Source organism: Oenanthe melanoleuca, chromosome 7, assembly GCF_029582105.1.
Source record: "Oenanthe melanoleuca isolate GR-GAL-2019-014 chromosome 7, OMel1.0, whole genome shotgun sequence".
Taxonomy (NCBI): Eukaryota; Metazoa; Chordata; class Aves; order Passeriformes; family Muscicapidae; genus Oenanthe; species Oenanthe melanoleuca.
This window is the reverse complement of record NC_079341.1, coordinates 13,940,108-13,957,590: the sequence shown is the minus strand read 5'-3', so window position 1 is coordinate 13,957,590 and position 17,483 is coordinate 13,940,108. Positions and strand designations below refer to the sequence as shown.

At 44.8% G+C, this 17,483-nt stretch overlaps 1 protein-coding gene across 3 annotated transcripts in view; it reads left to right on the top strand.

Moving 5' to 3' along the window:
- The first annotated feature begins 1,617 nt into the window (after positions 1–1,617).
- Positions 1,618–17,483, top strand: part of ITPRID2 (ITPR interacting domain containing 2) — a 39,992-nt gene continuing 24,126 nt past the window's right edge. The window contains exons 1-9 of one of the 3 annotated variants that reach the window (XM_056496211.1): positions 1,618–1,717; positions 1,977–2,255; positions 2,344–2,395; positions 7,770–7,819; positions 8,678–8,734; positions 11,350–11,386; positions 12,602–12,700; positions 13,157–13,365; positions 14,156–14,850. In XM_056496211.1, the coding sequence (XP_056352186.1) occupies positions 2,036–2,255; positions 2,344–2,395; positions 7,770–7,819; positions 8,678–8,734; positions 11,350–11,386; positions 12,602–12,700; positions 13,157–13,365; positions 14,156–14,850 (1,419 nt within the window). In that variant the 5' untranslated portion in view covers positions 1,618–1,717; positions 1,977–2,035. Of the gene's footprint in view, positions 1,718–1,762; positions 2,256–2,343; positions 2,396–7,769; positions 7,820–8,218; positions 8,327–8,677; positions 8,735–11,349; positions 11,387–12,601; positions 12,701–13,156; positions 13,366–14,155; positions 14,851–17,483 lie in introns of those variants that run through there. The other 2 variants (XM_056496212.1, XM_056496214.1) reach the window with 2 other exon arrangements.

Below are 17,483 nucleotides of genomic sequence, written 5' to 3'. Positions count from 1 at the left end.
ATTGGCTGCTGTTTACATTTCTGACATTCTCCGAGTAAGTGTTGTCACAACAGACAAGCAATTATAGACAATAATGTCAGTAATTTGTGGATTAAGGACTCCTTAAGGATGTATTGGCACAGCCAGACAGTAGCTGCTTTTAGCTTGCGACTGTTCACCCTTAGCTGTGCCAGTGAAACTGTAACTTTTAAGAAGAAATTGTGCTCCCTCTTAAGCAGCAAACTTCTCCAGGCCCTCCTTGCCTCTGCACAGCTCTCATCCAGGCAGCTCAACCTCAAAGGGCCATTTTTTAATAGGTACAGCTATTTATGCATACACATAAAATTGAAATATTGGACATTGTGTTGAAGTAATGCTGTGCTAGGCACTTGCCAGCAAAAACAGAAAAAATCAGATTTTAAGATGCCAGTACTATAAATACACCTGTGAGGAGCCTCAGCCTCAGTCCAAGCCCCGGCACACGTTGTGGAGGGCACAGGATCCCCTGACTCATCACTCGGGACACCACGGCTTAGGACATGCTCCACATTAGCTTATGCAAAATCTGCAGAGTGTGAAACCTGACATTTCCTTGCTGGGAAAATAATTTGATTATTTTGAGGATCAACAAGAAAGATTCAAAAGTAGTTTGCTCTATTTTTTAAGACATTCAAAAATACCATCTCAAAACAAGTACAGAAATGACGTGTACTTTCAGGGTCAAATTAAATACAAATGCATTTTGTTTGTCCTTTGTGCTACTGTTCTTCTGATTTTATTTCAACACAAACCATTCAGAAAATTAGCGTGTGTTTAGGAAAATGACTTATGATGAGGGGAAATTTATCTTAGTAAGTCTGTATATGTGTAAAGTAATGGGTGGACAGGAGAGGTTTAGGAAAAATAAGAAATATTTTTTTCTTATCGAGTCAATTTTTTATCTTATAGGGAAATTGTCACAGAAATTCCTTGAAAGGTTTTAACTAAAAATCTAGGTAATGAAAGAATATTTATTGGCTACCATTAACCTGGTTCTTCCAAAGGATGGTTTTCCTTTAAACACAAAGTACATCATATGCCTGGCTGTCAACACTAGTTTTGCAATTCCAGACAACATGGGTTAATTTTGCAGCTTGTGCTTACTAATTCAGCATCTTTACATGAAAATGTTGCAAAAGACCTTTTCCAAAAGCTTATTTCTCCCAGCTTCTGTCCCTGCAGCCCCCAGCCTGTGCCGGAGCAGCGGCTGATCCAATCCCACAGCCCTGGAAGGGGGCAGAGGGCTGTGTGTACCCAGCGCACATCCTGCATCTTTTCCTTGTGCCTTCCCTCCCCACACGCGTTCCTCCAGCATAAAACCCGGCAAAGTGCCTCTGTCCCGCTCTGCATCTTTTAAAGTTTGGAAACATCCTTTACGGGCCCAGGCCACGGGCGGCCCTTCCGAGCCAGGCCAGGCCCGAGGGGCCGCGCTGCCGCAGCGCCAGCGGGCCCGACCCTGCATCCCTTCTCCGCATCCCTTCCCCGCATCCCTTCCCCGCATCCCTTCCCCGCATCCGTGCCCCGCATCCCTGCCCGGGACGGCGCCCGGCCCCGGCGGGAGGCCCCGCTCTGCCATCACGCCGTCACGTGGCCGCCGAGTTTTCTCATCCCTCAGCGGTATGAGGAAGTCAGAGCCGCCGCCGCCGCCCGCAGCCCGGGCGGGCGCAGCCTCCGCCGCCGCCTCGCCGCGGCGCGACATGTGAGTACCGCGGGCAGCCCGAGCTCTGCCCGCCCCAGCTCTGCCCGCCCGCGGCCCCCGGGCGCCGGCGGGCCGGGGCTGACACCTGCGGGGCCGGGAGCGCCCGGCCGGGGGGCGGCGGTGGCCGGGTCTGGGGGCGGGCCGGCGAGAGAGCGGGGAGGGGCGGACGGCGGCCCCGCGCCCCCCGGCGGGCCCGCGGCCCCGGACGGGCGGACGGACGGACAGCCGGACGGACGGCACATCTCCGCTCGCCCGGCAGGCTGGCTCTCCCCGGCGCTCGCCCCCCGCCGTGAAGCCCCCGCCGGCGCCGCCGCCCCGATGGAGCAGCCCCCGGCGGCGGAGGAGTGGCAAGGGGCGACCCAGAAGAGGAAGGCCTGGGCCAAGAGCCGCGACTCCTGGCAGGCGTCGGAAGCGGAGGATTTCTCGGTAGCGGCGCTGGCCCGCGGCGAGGAGGAGGAGGAGGAGGAGGAGGAAGAAGAGGAGGAAGAGGAGGAGGAGGATCTCGGCGGCGGCGGGCTGCCGCTGGCCGCAGGAGCAGGTCAGTGCCGGGGGCGGCGGCCCGCGGGACCCCGCGGGGCGGCCTCGCTGTTACTGACTGTGGCTTCTCTCTCCCGCTCTGCCCTAAGGCTGCCACGGCGTTCCCAACGAGAAGATCGCGATATGGCTGAAGGACTGCAGGTGGGTGCTCCGCCGGCGGGGCCGGGCAGTGCCCGCGGAGGGGAGGGCAGGGGAGGGAGGCACGGCCGGGAGCGGAGCGGGCACCGGGCTGGCACGGCCACTGCCAGCCGAGGCACGGCCACTGCCGGCCAGGGCACGGCCACTGCCAGCCGTGACACGGCCACTGTCCAGCCATGGCACTGACACTGCCAGCCGGGACACGGCCACTGCCAGCCGTGACACGGCCACTGCCGGCCAGGGCACGGCCACTGCCAGCCGTGGTACGGCCACTGCCAGCCGGGACACGGCCACTGCCGGCCAGGGCACGGCCACTGCCGGCCAGGGCACGGCCACTGCCAGCCGGGACACGGCCACTGCCAGCCGGGACACGGCCACTGCCCAGCCATGGCACAGCCACTGCCCAGCCATGGCACGGCCACTGCCATCCAGGGCACGGCCTCTGCCCAGCCGGGACACGGCCACTGCCAGCCGTGGCACGGCCACTGCTCCGGCCGGGCTGCGCCGGCAGCAGCGCCGCCAGCCCGCATGGCCACCGGCGAGCTGGCGTTCGGCACCGCTTCTCTGCTTGGCGTCTCATTAATGAGCCTGAAGGCTTCCAGCCGCCGGGGGAGGAACTCAGCACAGAGTCACGAAGGCAGCATTACTTCGGAAGCTGCAGTGGTTCTCACCGAGGGGCTCCAGTTTAAAGCTTCCACTGTGTCCTTGCCTGGTTTTTTGGTGCAGATTTCAAGAAAATGCTTCGGCAGCATGGCCTCTGTGCTTACGGGCCTTCAGGAGTTATGGCACAATTTAGACTAACCTGATTTATTTGAGTCTTTTAATGCCTTCTCTCATTAACTCGAGGTATGGTCTATGTATTCCTTGTTTCTATTACTTTCTATGTTGCAAAGTAATCTTTGGTGTTTAGAACAGGTATTGATGGAATTACTTTTTCTTCACCCTCTGTCATATAAAAGCACCAGTGCTACATCACTAGCAGCTGCTTTTGTCGTGTCTTTTTCTCCATTCAGTTCTAACAGCCCTTGGAGGCAAAGCTGATGGGGAGAATCTAACAACTTTCCAGTAGCTAACAATGACATTTCAAGTCCTCTGCTATTTGATATTTCTGATTTCTTTCTCCTTTTAAGACCAACTATGCTAAGACAAGAATTTACCCCTGAGATAGTTTAGCTGTGCCTTTGTAATCTCTTGATCCAGTAACCAGCTGGTCTTACTTTGTAACTGAAGTGGGGGCTGTTTTATGGCTGCAGGATCCTCCATATAGTTTTTCAGATCTTTACAGGCTGTGCCTTGGATAGGGTGTTGGCAGCTACAGGCTTGAAATCATACTAATCCCTAAAATGTGATGCTCAGAGCTGACAGACCATTCTGCCAAAATGCTAGAATGAGAAAAGATTTTTCTGACTTTACCTCTCGTCTGGTGTCCTGTTGGTCTACTAAACTATTTTCTTAAAAATCAATAATACAAATTCAGTTCTTTCTTAGAAGTATTTTTTGAGTTGGGAGGGCAAAAAATGTTGGATTGGAGGGGGAAGAGGCCATTAGGAAGAGGCCATTCTTCCTAATGCTGCACTGCCACTATGTCTAAATCTGCAGGATTTCTGTCTAGAACCTTCCTTGGCCCTGTAGTCCTTAACACTTCCATGCAGAATTTAAGGAATAGCACAAAGCTGCAAACTGGCAACACGAACATCTAATAGGTGGCCAAAAATCTTGAGTAATAACACAAAGCTTGCAGTTTCATACCTGTGCTTTGGTAACTCTCTGTTGTTAAAACTGGCACCACACTTTTCTGTGGAATGTGTTTGCATCTCTGGCAGTTGATTCACAAAATAAGGGGATCTTGTTTTACAAATAACAAATGAAGCACAAGTTAACTCTTTTGCTAATACAGAAATGCAAATTTAGGTAATTCATGTTTGTGAAACCTGTTGTGATCCTTCCACAGAAGCCTTTTAAAGTACAGCTATTTACTATTGTCTTTTCAGAGGAATCTTCTGTTTTCCTCAGAAAGAAGTTTAAAAAAAAAATTTCCTAAACAATGCTATTCAGACAGGAGTTAGCCTCTGCTGTGTGGCATGCAGGATGCTAGCACGTGCAGTTCATGTCTGGAAGGTGCAATCCCAGCTGCCTGTGAAAGGGCTGCACAGCTCCTTGTGTTTGGAACTGCAGAATAGTTTAATTTTTTGTGCCTAATGTACGTGCGAGCAGTTGCTAGCATGTGCAGTAAAGTGATAATTCAATTTTCAGTGATATAAGTGATTGTATGTATAGAAATCTTGAACTGATTGCCTCTTGATAACAATGGACATAGGAAAAGAGGACAGAGGATGGAATAGCCCTGCAGATACTACAGTGTTTTGTTTAAAAATAACGATTGTGAAATTTACCATTTGTAAGCTGCTCTCCCTGAAATTTACCATTTGTAAGTTGTTCTCCCTGAAATTTCTTACTTGTTTAATAACACTGGTTTTGCTGTCAAGCTTTGATTGCTAAAAAGCATGGGCATACACAAACGGAGCTTCTGTTTCTGGTTCATGGCACAACCTTATTCTTACAAGTTAGCTACATAACAAGTTACCATGTAGCTATTACTACAAAAGAAGATTCAGTTACTGAACACAATATTTTCTCTGTTACATGCTTTCTAAAAGTAGTCCTTCACTTTTTCTGAGTTTCTGTACCTGTTTGTGAAATCAGAAGAAAATTGGTACTTTTTAAATCTCATTTTCTGGTTTGAGCTGGCAGCTGCACAAAAAACCTTAATATCAACTCACTGCATAAATAGACCTGCCATTAAGATTTATTCCTTTGCTTGTTTCTAAAGGCATCAATAGTGTTCTAATATGGATAAAAAGAAGTCCTAGTCGTCCTTTGATATTTATATTAGTGGGACTTTTATTACTTGGCATCTCTGTTTCACATCTGCTTTAAAGCAGAGGAGAGTTCTTAATATCCCATGTTATTTACCTTAGTAGATACCCATTTTGTTATTTTGGGCTTTTTGTAAAGAAATAAGTAGCAGCAAAAAGCAAAAGCAAAAAAGCAAGTATTTATCATACTGTGATAAGAATCATGGGGGTATAAAAAATATGAGATGTTAGTCAAAGTCTCTGGTTCATTCATGTTTTGGGAATCACATGCTTTTGAAAAAGTCCTCTTTTTCTCCCTCCTCAGTACTTTGAAAAGGCATTTTGAAGTAATAAGAAAGCTCATAAAAGTTGAAGCACAAGTGTTTGTGTTATGCTGATAGATAAAAGAAAATGTTGTCAACTATTATGATGACGTGTATTATTTTGATTGAATATATTTAAACTCTGCCAGTAATACAGGGGATGTGGGAGGTATCTAGGAGCCATCTCCTGTAGATATGCAGGAAGTGAGTTCTTGAAATGCCTCAGAAAGAAGAGATTTTTTGCTTCAAGTTTAAAATAAACATGGCTTCTGCCCAGATAAGGTTTTAAAAGCTGAGGTTTAAACACTTCCACGGCACAGTGCAAAACCCTTGTCCTGTTCTGAGAGACCACCTGACCACAACTGGTACAAACTGGACAAACAAAGCTCTGGGATGAGAGGAAGCCTTGAGGCTGGCAGAGACCCCATCCTGAGGGCACAGCAAGTGGCAGGGTCCCCCAGCTCTAACATTCATCCCCAAGTGCACAGGGCTGCTCTGGGACAGAGCCATGGGCCTCACTCGTGGAAAACAGCCTGGTGCAGAAAGGCAGAGCTATCCATACTGTTGTCCAAAAGGATTTTTGTGTGGTACTGGTCTGTTGTTTAAACTCATGTTTTGTTTAGTTCTTAAGAGCAAGGCAGCTGTGTGCAGCAGTGCAGGTAGGGCAGCAAGGGGTGGTTGACAAGGATGCTTTTCTGGTAGCTGCTGATGTGCTGTGATGGTGACACATTTAATTTCTAAAGGCAAATGCCGACTTTGATGGATGCTTTTACTGCTTTCTGCCAGCCACTGCATGCAGCACTGACCTTGGCTGTCAAAGTCAATGCCAGCAAGTTTCTACATCGAAAACATAGAGGCATGGGAGTAGCCACCAGGGAAGGAGAGGGAGAAGCTTGGGAGTGCACCCATCAGACCCAGGGAGTAAACAACCAGCATAGTTATTACTCAGAACATCAGGCTTCTTGTAGCATGACAGGTTTAGACAATATATCCTAAGTTTTTTCAGACTCTGACTGGACAGGCATACAGAAATACAGGAGATCTGAGCCTCAGCAGAGTGTCCCCTGTCACCTGGAATGTGCTTGCACCTGGATGCTCTGGCTGTTTGCCTTGGAGTCCCCCCACGGTGGGGCTGGGCTTTGCTTTGCAGAGGGCGTGTTGAAGTGAGCTTGCTCCATATCAGCAGGCTGCATCTGGAGAGAGTGAGCTCTTTTCAGAAGGAAAGGAAAAACAAGGCTGTGAAGTGTAAGGTCTGTTAGAAAGCAGATGCAAACTTTCTTTGCTTAATTTGGCTGTGGCACCAAAATAAATACAGTATCAGAGCACTGTTTGCTTTCAGGTCTTTGGGCGGGTTTATGTGTCTGTCTAATTAAAAATCCAAATGAAATACGCATAATGTAGGTGCATAAATCATCTGCTTTCACCTTCTTTACGAGTATTATATTTCTGAATTTGTTTTGAGCTTTGAAAGTTAATGCTTTGCTACTTAGAAAGTGACAAGGCTTTGGTTAAACATGTCTGAGAGACAAGGTGTGGAAACATCTATCTAAGTGTCAACAAATACTGTGTGAACCCAGAGCGGGATTGGACCTGTCATTTGTGAGGCTTCTGCTGCTGCTTTTAAGCACCATGAGGTTCGGTAAATCCCCTGCCCTTCAGGCAACAACTATGGGAGGGATCATCCAAAAAAGAATTAGTGTGAAGAGCCTCTAAGTGTCAGGACTGGCAAGTGACAGCTAACATAGCTGTCAAGATTTTTTATCTTGGTTCTTCCTGATTCTTCCTAATCATCAAATACAACCTTTCACCACTCTCTCCAAGAAGTTTTAAACATGTAGAAAAATGGCAACAGTTTTTGCTGCATAAATGAGATTGAATGAATCCATTCAAAAATTCATGCTTGTTTTTTCTGGGTGTTATGCTAAGAAGTCCGTGATTCAGGGGCTTCTGTCCCTGAAGGTGTTTCAGCTTTTGCAGTTATGATGTTTTGTTGTTTTTGTCTGCAAGGTGTATTTATTTAGAGGGCTGGGGATTGTTTAGGAAGATATTGCCAGTCAGATGTTTGTGCTTTCTGGGGGCGGAGGGAGGGAAGAAGGGAGGGAGGGACAACTGCTGCTATCACAAGTTTGTTACATGCTGTAAGGAAGGACATGAAGCAGCAAGTTTTTTAAGTAGTGCTAATTTCTTCTGTGGTTTCAGAACGCCTCTGGGAGCCTCCCTGGATGAGCAAAGCAATCCTCTGTTGAAGGGTAAGGAAGGGCTTTACCTACTGAAATCTCTTTTGCTGGAAACTGTGTTTTCAAGGACCTTCATGTGAGTGTCTTTAGCAGCAGTAAAAACCACAGCCAGGCCAGGGTTACAGAGTTATTCTCACAGCAGAGCAGTTGTGCATGAGAAACTGGAGAAGGGGGAAAAGAACCCAAATAAGTCTTTCTGGAGATCTTAGTAAGGTCTAAAAAAACCTCCCAGATGTGCAATACAGGGAGGTGATTCTGTCTCCAAACTGGTGAGCATTAGACAGTCTCTGCCTCTAATAACTGTGGTTGCCACACCTGAAAATTTTACTATCTGAGCAGGTCCGAATACTAAAGTTCAAAGTACAGTGGGAATGTGCAGGTAGTGACAGGAAAGAATAGAAGTGAAGAATACAGTGAGGAACTACTTGCTGTGCCTGGAATCTTCACTTCAGCTCCTAATCTGGTACAGGAAGGTGAGAGGGCAATGCCCCAGCTGGACTCAGACTCTGGATTCTCCTGGTAAGATGTCTGGAGGACAGATAATGCAGCAGCAGAAGGCACGGGTGTGCTGAGTGGTACCTCCAGGTTCCCACTCCCATAATTTGCTCTCATTTTGACTTGGAGGTGTATCTGAGCACTAAACTAAAGCAGTGTTGTAGTCGTTCCCTTTCAAAATCATTTTGCTGTGTTCTGAAATGTAACTTCTTGCTTCTTAATGCATTTTAACTGCATGAGTAATGCAGGGATTGTAAATAAAGTCTGGTTATTTCTTGTGTCAAATGAAGTGTCTCGCTAATATCTTCAGATAAGCAGCTGGAAGGAAAACATTGGAGCATGGTAGTTGTTGAACTGCTAACTGTGTGTTTTCAGGCATGCTGGTGAGAAATGGAGGAAGTTTTGAAGATGACTTATCCCTGGGAGCCGAAGGTGGGTGTGGTAGATTATGACTCTTTTTCTAGCAAAAAAAAATTATACTCAGTCATCTGATTTTTATTGTGAAGGACAGCATTGCGTAGAAAATCAGGATGAAGCACACAGAAAAATGCAGGAAGATTTGCTTTTTGAAGTTATTTAGACTATTGCTAGAGTTAAACACTCTGAGTCTCTGACCCAAAGGTCAGAGGCAGCCCTGAATTTTCTTCTGTCCTCTCATTTTAATACCCATGATGACAGGAGAGCCTGGAGCACTTACCAAAGCTGTGAGAAAACTATTTCTCCTACTTGCTCTTCTTGTCCATGGGTTACTCTTGGCAGCCATGCAGGTCTCACTTCCACTGTATCCCTTGGGAGTGGCATGTGCGAGCTTTTGAAAGGAGGAATGAGATTCTGTCACCCAAGAGGCAAACCCATTAAGAGCTAAGTGCTTTTAAAAGTGAAAAGCACCAAAGCTGAGTAAGTATTTTGGATCAATCACAATATACATCTTCTATTGCTAGCTGCTTGCCTTTTCTTTCTCTTCCCTTTTTTAAGGGGAAGGAGATGTGGCTGTTCCCTGTGGACTTTGTAAAAAAGACTTCTAGCCTTGATGTTGATCATAGATTAGGGGTGTCCATAAACCAACTAGCAAAAGCACTGTGGAATCTGTTCTAGCAGCAGCGTTTTGAAGTAAAATAGCAAAAAAAAGTCTACAAACCTGGTCCTGGGGTTATCTGTAGGATGGGGATATAAGATGTTATGTGCTTTAAGTGTTAAAAAAACAACATAACTATTCTAGTTTAACTTTTGATGTTTTTGAATTACAGCTTCTGCCAAATTCCAGTACCACTGGTGTAGTAGAAAGCCTTTTCTTTCACATAAGTCTTGCCAGTTGTGTCAGAGTAGTGGGACAAGGCCTGGAGGAAGGAAATATCTTTAATTTTTAAAAGATTTAAAACTTCTAAGGACAAAAAAAATCTGGTAATGATCTTGACCTGATAATGATGGGAAAGCAGTAAATGAGTCTCCTATTGCAATAGATTAAATAGGATTAAATTTTCCTATTGACAGTCTTTTCCACTTATTAGATTGTCTGCAGTACAAAGATTTCATAGGAAAAGTTTCTGTGTAATAATAATCAAAGAGTCTGAGCTTATGACCAAGAACACAAGAATCAGTGGATTTTAGTACATCATGTCCCTTTTTTCTTTTCAGTTTTTCTCTTTATAATTTCCAAGGACTTCTGGTTTTTATGGGACTTTAGCATGATTTAGCTTGTTCAAATGAAAAGATGCCAGTACTAGAATTGCTGGTTGATTTTTCTGGGTAAGGATGTGGATGTTTCTGCTGGGCTTTGCTTCCCCCAAGAACAAGGGGACAACAGAGCTGCTTGGAGCAGAGCTGCGTGCCCTGCCAGAGGCTGCCCTCCCTTTGAGGCTGGGATGAATGGCCTGCCCTTGTGCAGCCATGATTGCCTGAGCCCAGACAGAAGCCAGAGCCCTGTGTGAATGGTACAGAGGGCATTGGGCAGGGACCTGCAACCCCAGCCCACTGCTGAGCTGGTACAACCTATAGCTCAGCTGCTCAACTGGATAATCCTTACAGATAGGCTTACCTTCATATTATAGGCAAGAATATTAAAAAGAAGAGATGTGTGATCTGTGTTCTGCATACATTCCTTTGCATCCATTTCTTTGTGATGCCTCTGAAACCAAGAGAGAGGTGGTGAGGTTTCCACGTTTTACTCGTGGTTGCTGCCTCTGCCCTGCTGGCACAGCGGGTCGAGGTGCAGGGCTTTGCTGGCAGGGTGTGACATCACTCTTTTCATAGCTGGTTCTGAGGGCTGCTGTAACAGAACATGTCTGTCTCCTGGAGCAAGTTGTTAATGCTGAGTTGCCTCTTTGGGGAACCCCTAATTTAAGTCTGAGCTTCAGTTCTGAAAGAATAATGCTGCCTGGAACATTCCTATGTGATCCAGCTGCAGAAAGTGCTGACTTCCCTGTCAGCCTGGTGACCAGGTGCTTGGTACCTGGCTGACAGCCTCCCTCCTGAGCCCTATCAATTCTGAGCACATCTGCTGGCCCCATCAGCACCAAGAGCTTAACTGAGCTCTTGTTTATGTACAGCACAGCTCAGACAGCCAGAGCCCTGCCCCACTTTGCTGATGAAAAGATGAACAAATAGTCTCAGCACCTGGCTGTGGGTCAGCTGCCTTTCTTACATTTTTGACTTTATCTACTGGAGCAATCCTTGGATGCCTGCTTGTCCTCTTCCCCTTCCCACCCAGGAACAGCCCTGCAGCTGGTAATCATGTCTTCAGTTGCAAAGCAATAAATGATTTATATAACAACTACCAGCTTATCACAATTTAAATTTTGAGTAATAAGACTAATGACAGTATGCAAATGTGTGTCCATATGAGATTTAATTTTAAACAGAGGTTTAATAAACCAGCTCATTTTTATATCAGCTGTATACTGGAAACCCTTGACAGTCACATTTATATGGAAGAAGTAAAACCTGGTTTATGTAGGACTATTGGGAAATGAGCTGACTATCTGCTTCTTCTTACTTGTGACAAGTGTAGTTCTGAAGAGGTCTGGATATAACTTCTTCTTTCTCTACAGCTAATCATCTACGGAGTGATACCCAAACAGAAACATGGTAAGCATCTTTTTTTGTGTTTGTTTACTTCAGAGGAATATTTATATTGAGGGCTGGAGGGAGAATGGGCAGTGGAAGTCATGGGGATAATACAGAGCTAAAGGTCTTCTGCTCATGCCTGTTTACAAGAGAGGGAAGGAAACAATACAGATAACACAAAGAGTCATTAGGAGGTGCAGAAAAAAAACCACCAGATTTTTATTCTTTCAGCAGATGTGACAGATTTTGGAGTAGCAGGAGGAAAACAGAGAAATGACAAATCTCAGCAACGTAGCATGATTTATCTTCTTTGTCTCAGTGCTCACTATTTCAGAAATTTCAAGGGAGAATTAGTTTTGTCTGTCACGGCAGATTTCTTTTGGGAGTGGGGAAAAAAAGACTTTGAGAAAGGAGAGATGGTTAGAGCTTTTAAATAAAATGTGCTGAAACTGAAACCCCACTGAAACTTCAGCAAATACTGCATAGCCTCCGTGGAAAGCATCGTCTCTACTCCTACTGAGCTGGGCTCCATAAATAAATAGACACTTTTGGGTGAATCCTCTGCCACCTTTGGTTTCTTGGTGGCTGCTCTGGGGGGGAACAGTTTGTTCCTCGGATTAACAGTAAAAGTATGCTTGAACCCAGGGTACCATCTAATGCTCAAGCAGCTTCTCCAGATGCAGGGAAGAAATAACTTGGGATTGGGAAAGAGACTAGCCAGCAGTGTGGGCTGGAGCTGCTCTTGCTTCATTTCCCCCTGCCTGGAGCCTCTACAGGCTCCCCAGCCAGGTGTGGGTGCAGCTGGGGTGAGCAGGGTACCCAGGGCATGCCAAGGGTGGCCTTGCATGGAGAGGTGGTCCTGCTGGGGGGGAGGATGGCCCAGGGGAGGCAGGAAAAGGCAGGGCGAGGACAGCTCACTCGAGGCTGGGCTTCCTTACTGGAGGAGGGTGGGAACAGGGAGGGTGGGGCAGCAAGGGCAGATCAGGGTTTGTTTTCTCAGCTCACATTTGCCTTCAAATTCATACTGTCTGTGTACATTTTTACTGAGGTGGTCCAGGGTTCACTTTTGTTTCTGTATTTCAATAAATGACATGGCTAATACAAACCAGATAACACCGAAGGGGAAAAGAGAAATTCAGCAGTGCTGGCGGGTTAGCTCTCCAGTGAGACAGAGAATCAAGTCCCTGAACAAAAGAGGTTTGTTGCAGGAGTCCTCTCTGTTTGTGTTTTGTACAGCAATGGTGTACTGGCAAAGGACAGGAGGCTGCAGTTCCATCAGAAGGGGAGAAGTATGAACTCTACCGGCTCTGGAAAAAGCAGCGCGACTGTTTCAAGGTAAAACTCTGCTTAAAAGGTCTGTTTCTCAGTGAAATGGACTTGGCTTGTTTGATGTGCATTGCTGCATTTAGTAGCTGAGAAGGGAATTTTCATTTAGTTGCTTGAAAAACTTCTGGTTTCAGTTGTGGTTTTCAGTAAATGCTAACAAATGGACCTAAACATTAAAAATGCCTGATATTTTAATGGCATTTTAAAATTTAAGCTCTGCAGAGTAGGACTGATTTTAGAAATTACAGGATTGGATCTGTGATGTGTCTGGGCCAATGACTCTTATGACGGGAATGAAAACTTTAGATGCAGAGATCTCCACAATTATTTCCAAAACTAGTCTGAGCTTTTGGAGTCAAAAGTTCAATAAACCAAAGTTGTTACTGGGCTGAGTTAGCAGTTGGGTAGAAGGGGCTGGATCTTAAAAGGGGACAGATAGACGGTTAATATCTTTCATTTGTCCAGCGTTTCTGAATTACTGGAGCTTTATGAGGAAGATCCTGAAGAAGTGCTCTATAACCTGGGGTTTGGAAGAGATGAACCAGATATTGCTTCAAAAATTCCAGCGAGATTTTTTAATTCATCATCATTTGCCAGAGGGATAGATATCAAAGTGTTTTTGAATGCCCAAATACAGCGCATGGAAGTGGAAAATCCAAGTTTTGCTTTAACAAGTAAGTATGTTTTGGAAGCACAGTTTATTTATGAATTTATTAACTATATAAACAACCTCAAAAGAGGTATGTACATAATATTCTGGCAAAACTCTGTTGCAGCCTAAAGGCCACATTCCATTCAGAATTCATAATAAAACTCTTGCATGGTCTTAAATAGGCAAGAGGTGGCCAGCAGGGTGGTACTACTTGGGATGAGTGGAAGGGTTTGTAGTGGGGAGGGAAATAAAAGGTGTGCTGTAAGGTATGCTGCCCTGTGGTTTGTATCATTCTCATCTCTTACTCTAATCTCGTCTTGTGTTGCAGCTTTAGAGCACTGCAACAAATAGCAATATCCCACTGTTTCTGGTGTTCTTCAGTCCCTGGGTGGGATTTTTTTTTCTGGGTGGCAGCGACCTATTTTTGTCATTGTTGAAATCTGGGGCAGTATTTCTATTCACTTGGACAGAAGCTTTGTTGGATCAGTAATGAGTGCTGCTGAAATGAGGGCATAGCTGTCTTTTTGTAGTTGTAGCTGAAGAGAGCAATGCAAGTAACACTTCCTTTCTAGCATTTTGTAAATAAACTTGCATTCACACACACATGCCACTTACTTAGTTCGGGAGAACTTTGCATGCTGTTCTTGTGCATTTGTAAAGATTCTTTTTTTCCATAGCAGGGTATGACTTTCATGTTACAGGCCTAGGAAGTGTTCATTCAGTTTTAGATGCCCCGATAAAAGTAGGGGCTGGGCAGAGATTATGATCAAAATTCCCTCTTCAGATATGCGTTGTGTTTCGTTCCTGTGCAGGTCGTTTTCGTCAGATTGAAGTGCTTACTACTGTGGCCAATGCTTTTTCTTCTTTGTATTCTCAAGTCTCTGGGACTCCTTTGCAGAAAATTGGTAGTATGAATTCAGTGTCTTCCAGCAAAGAAGCATCCAGCCCTCCCCCTCTGAAGCACAGCAAATCAGCCAGTCGGTTGATGAAGACCTTGTCAAAACTCAATCTGTGTGGCACACAGCAAGCTGATGGCAGCAACTCCCCTAGTCCTTCGCCTGTTGAAAAAGGGAATGGTCCAGCTGAAGTAGGGAGTGAGGAAAATGATGTTAAAAATGAAGCTAAATTGCCAAAATATCCTAAAAAGAAAGACTGTCCCTCTTTTTTGGCTACTGTAAAGGAGGAGATAGCAGTCAGTCAGACAAAGGCTGCGAACGCAGAGAGACCGGCGCACCTCCCTGCTGGGACTGGTGGGGCACAGGAGGGTTCTGTGCCTCCAGCAGATGGGCAGGAGGGCAGGCTGGCAAGTGCTGAGGATAGACCCTGTGAAGAACCTGGCCTTTTGGACTCACCAGGCCTCAGCAGCAGTTCCAGCACCTCTGACAGCAGTGTCCTGACACAGAAACTGTCCACAGCATCGCCAGGTAGAGACCCCTGCGCTCCCCTCGCAAACCCATCCATAATGAACCTCATGCTGCAGCAGAAGGACTCCTTTGAGATGGAAGAGGTGAGTGAAGATACACGACTTTCTTTGTACATACAGTTTACATAACTCCCTGTCTGCCAGCACAGGAATGTTCTCTCCTGTATAGCTCACAGTGTTTTCTCCAGGAATACTTTAAATTCTCTGAGAGCTGCAGGCTGCTCTAATTGATCCTCTTAATGAAGTAACTGCTGCTGCTGTTGTTCCTAAGTCAGTGGGAAAGTTCTCATTCTCTCTCTTTTTTTTTTTTTTTTTTTTTTTTTTAATAAAATTCAGGTAATTGCTATCACTGGCATAAGTCCTAGGGCGTTTTCTCTGTGTAAGTAAATCTAGGTTAGGCTTTGTATGCAGCAAAACCCTGGATGTTCAGTTTTTATTTTACTTAAATTTTAAACTAGAAATGATTACTTTTGTTGGCTAGAAGTAAATTTAGTTTATTAATTGATATTGATTAAAGATAAATTTGTGAATAAAGCAAGAGTTTTGCTGCAATGAAGCAGAGGAGGGGCTTTCAGAGTGAGGTGTTCATCTTGTGCAACTTTCGGTTTTGATAACAGTCTACTATCAGTTGATTTATTTGTTCTCTGGAAATTAGTACATTGAAAGTCACTGTGACATGACTTTTGGCAATGGCTTAATTGCAAATTTTGTGCTAGCTGTCTTTTAACATCTTCATATATACAGGTATTAATTTTCATATTTATAGTTGTCCCAAAGGAATTTTAATTCACAGGTTCCTGTAAGTGATTTGTTTATTGGTCTAGTAAGCATCTAGCCTACAGATTCAAGAATGCAATTTTTGTATGGACTTGCAGCTTGAATTGTTAGAACTGTCTCAAAATTCTTAAATGAGTAGATGCTTTTGTGGACACATTTCTGTGTCACTGTTACGAATTAACAGTTCAGCAGTTAAGACTTTGTCTATATGAAATATAGAGATATATAAAATAAAGGATATTGTGATTTCATTAGTGAAATGAAGAAAGCAAGTGAATAGAAAAGCCCCAGAATTTTACAGTGAATGATGAAGTGAAGATTTAATAGATATGGTGTCGGGTGTTATGTTGTCATGACAAGCTTTTCTAGATCAACTAACATTGTAGCTGAATTTGCTCATTAAGCAAAAAAAAAAAAAAGGTAATCAAGCCTCTTGTGGCTCCTGGCACTTGTTTATTCCAGTGTGTCCTACCTACATGTTGTGTGGCCATCTACTGAACCAGAACAAAGGACTAGTCCAGTTGAGAAGGGAAAAAGAAATCCAGTGCATTTTGATTTATTTCTTTTTCCTGGCTTAGTTTTCAGCCAGATAATTTTCTTGATACAGCTTGTTGTGTAGCTGCAAAACTGTTTGCATTGGCACAATTGGAAGGGATTGAGCAGCAGTGTATTTTGCTGCATATTTCACAGGAGAAATCCATTTTTGGTACCTTAGAGCAAAACTGAAACAATTAATGCATTTATATGTGTATATAAATGTCTATGTGTGTACATTGAAAAGAGGAGTGGATTTTTCCTTCAGAGTAAGTTGGTCTATAAGGACTCGCTGAATGCTGCACATGTGTGATGTGTTTGTGAAGTTTTGGTTGACACACTTTGTGCAGTGATGCCAGGCATAAACACAGCTGTTTTGGCAAGATGTGGGGTGGGACTGTGGTGAATTTTTAGTTTTTCAATATAGTGTATACTTATCAACTGCCTACAGATCCCTGGGAGGGAGGGATTCAGTTTTGCTGAAGACATTTTAGAACAATGCCTGGCAGTGTGATTTTATTTTTGTGCGTCTCTAAGCAGGGTGTAATGAACAATAAACTGTATTAGAAACAGTGACAATAACTCCTCCCCCTGTTTTCCTTGCTTGGCTTGGAGTGCATTCTTATGCATAAGAAAGATGACAGATATATCAAGGAAGTTCTTTCCATGCTTACGAATGCCTTGGAGGTTTGCGTGCCCTTCGGAAGTCTGTGGCTGTGAAGATAGCTGGTGTGGGAGTGAGTCAGGGCAGGATTTCCCCAAACACCCACTCCTGAGGTGGCCAATGACAGTCCTGAAGGTCACTTACCAGCGTGAATATTGGCTGAAGGGATGGGGAAGGAGCTTCTGTGTGCTTGAGGAGCTGCACTGTGCTGTGGACACCGTTGGAATGCTGTCTCCCAGCCAAGGACAGGAGGTGGACGGTATTTAAATGAGAAGAGGCTTAGCTTTTGGAAGGCTGCAAATTTAACCTTCAGAAGCAGGGAGGTTTGAGAGAATTAAGACACCTTTCCTGGAAGGCCAGTTTTATTAAAGTGTCTGTAAGGTTACTTGCTGTTCCTTGTTTATTAAGAAAAAAAAAACCCAGCTAAGTTTTTCCTAATCTTAAATGGTGAGCCCATTCTCTGCTCTATACTTAGATTAAATAAGGATTTACCCCTTTGGTACAGCCTTCATCTCCTAAAAGAACAGAAGCTGCTAGGTTTATCATGCAAAAGTAATGTTGCTCACTTATTAATGGTGAAAAGTTCAGGCCAACTACTCCTCAAATCCCTTGTAAATAAGAAAATGCACCCTTTTGGCCACTGTGCATATGATATCACTGCAAATATAACCTCTTCTTTAGCCAAATACCAATTTTGGGTTATCAACATCAGTATCTTGAGTTTTACTTTTTTAAGTTGATA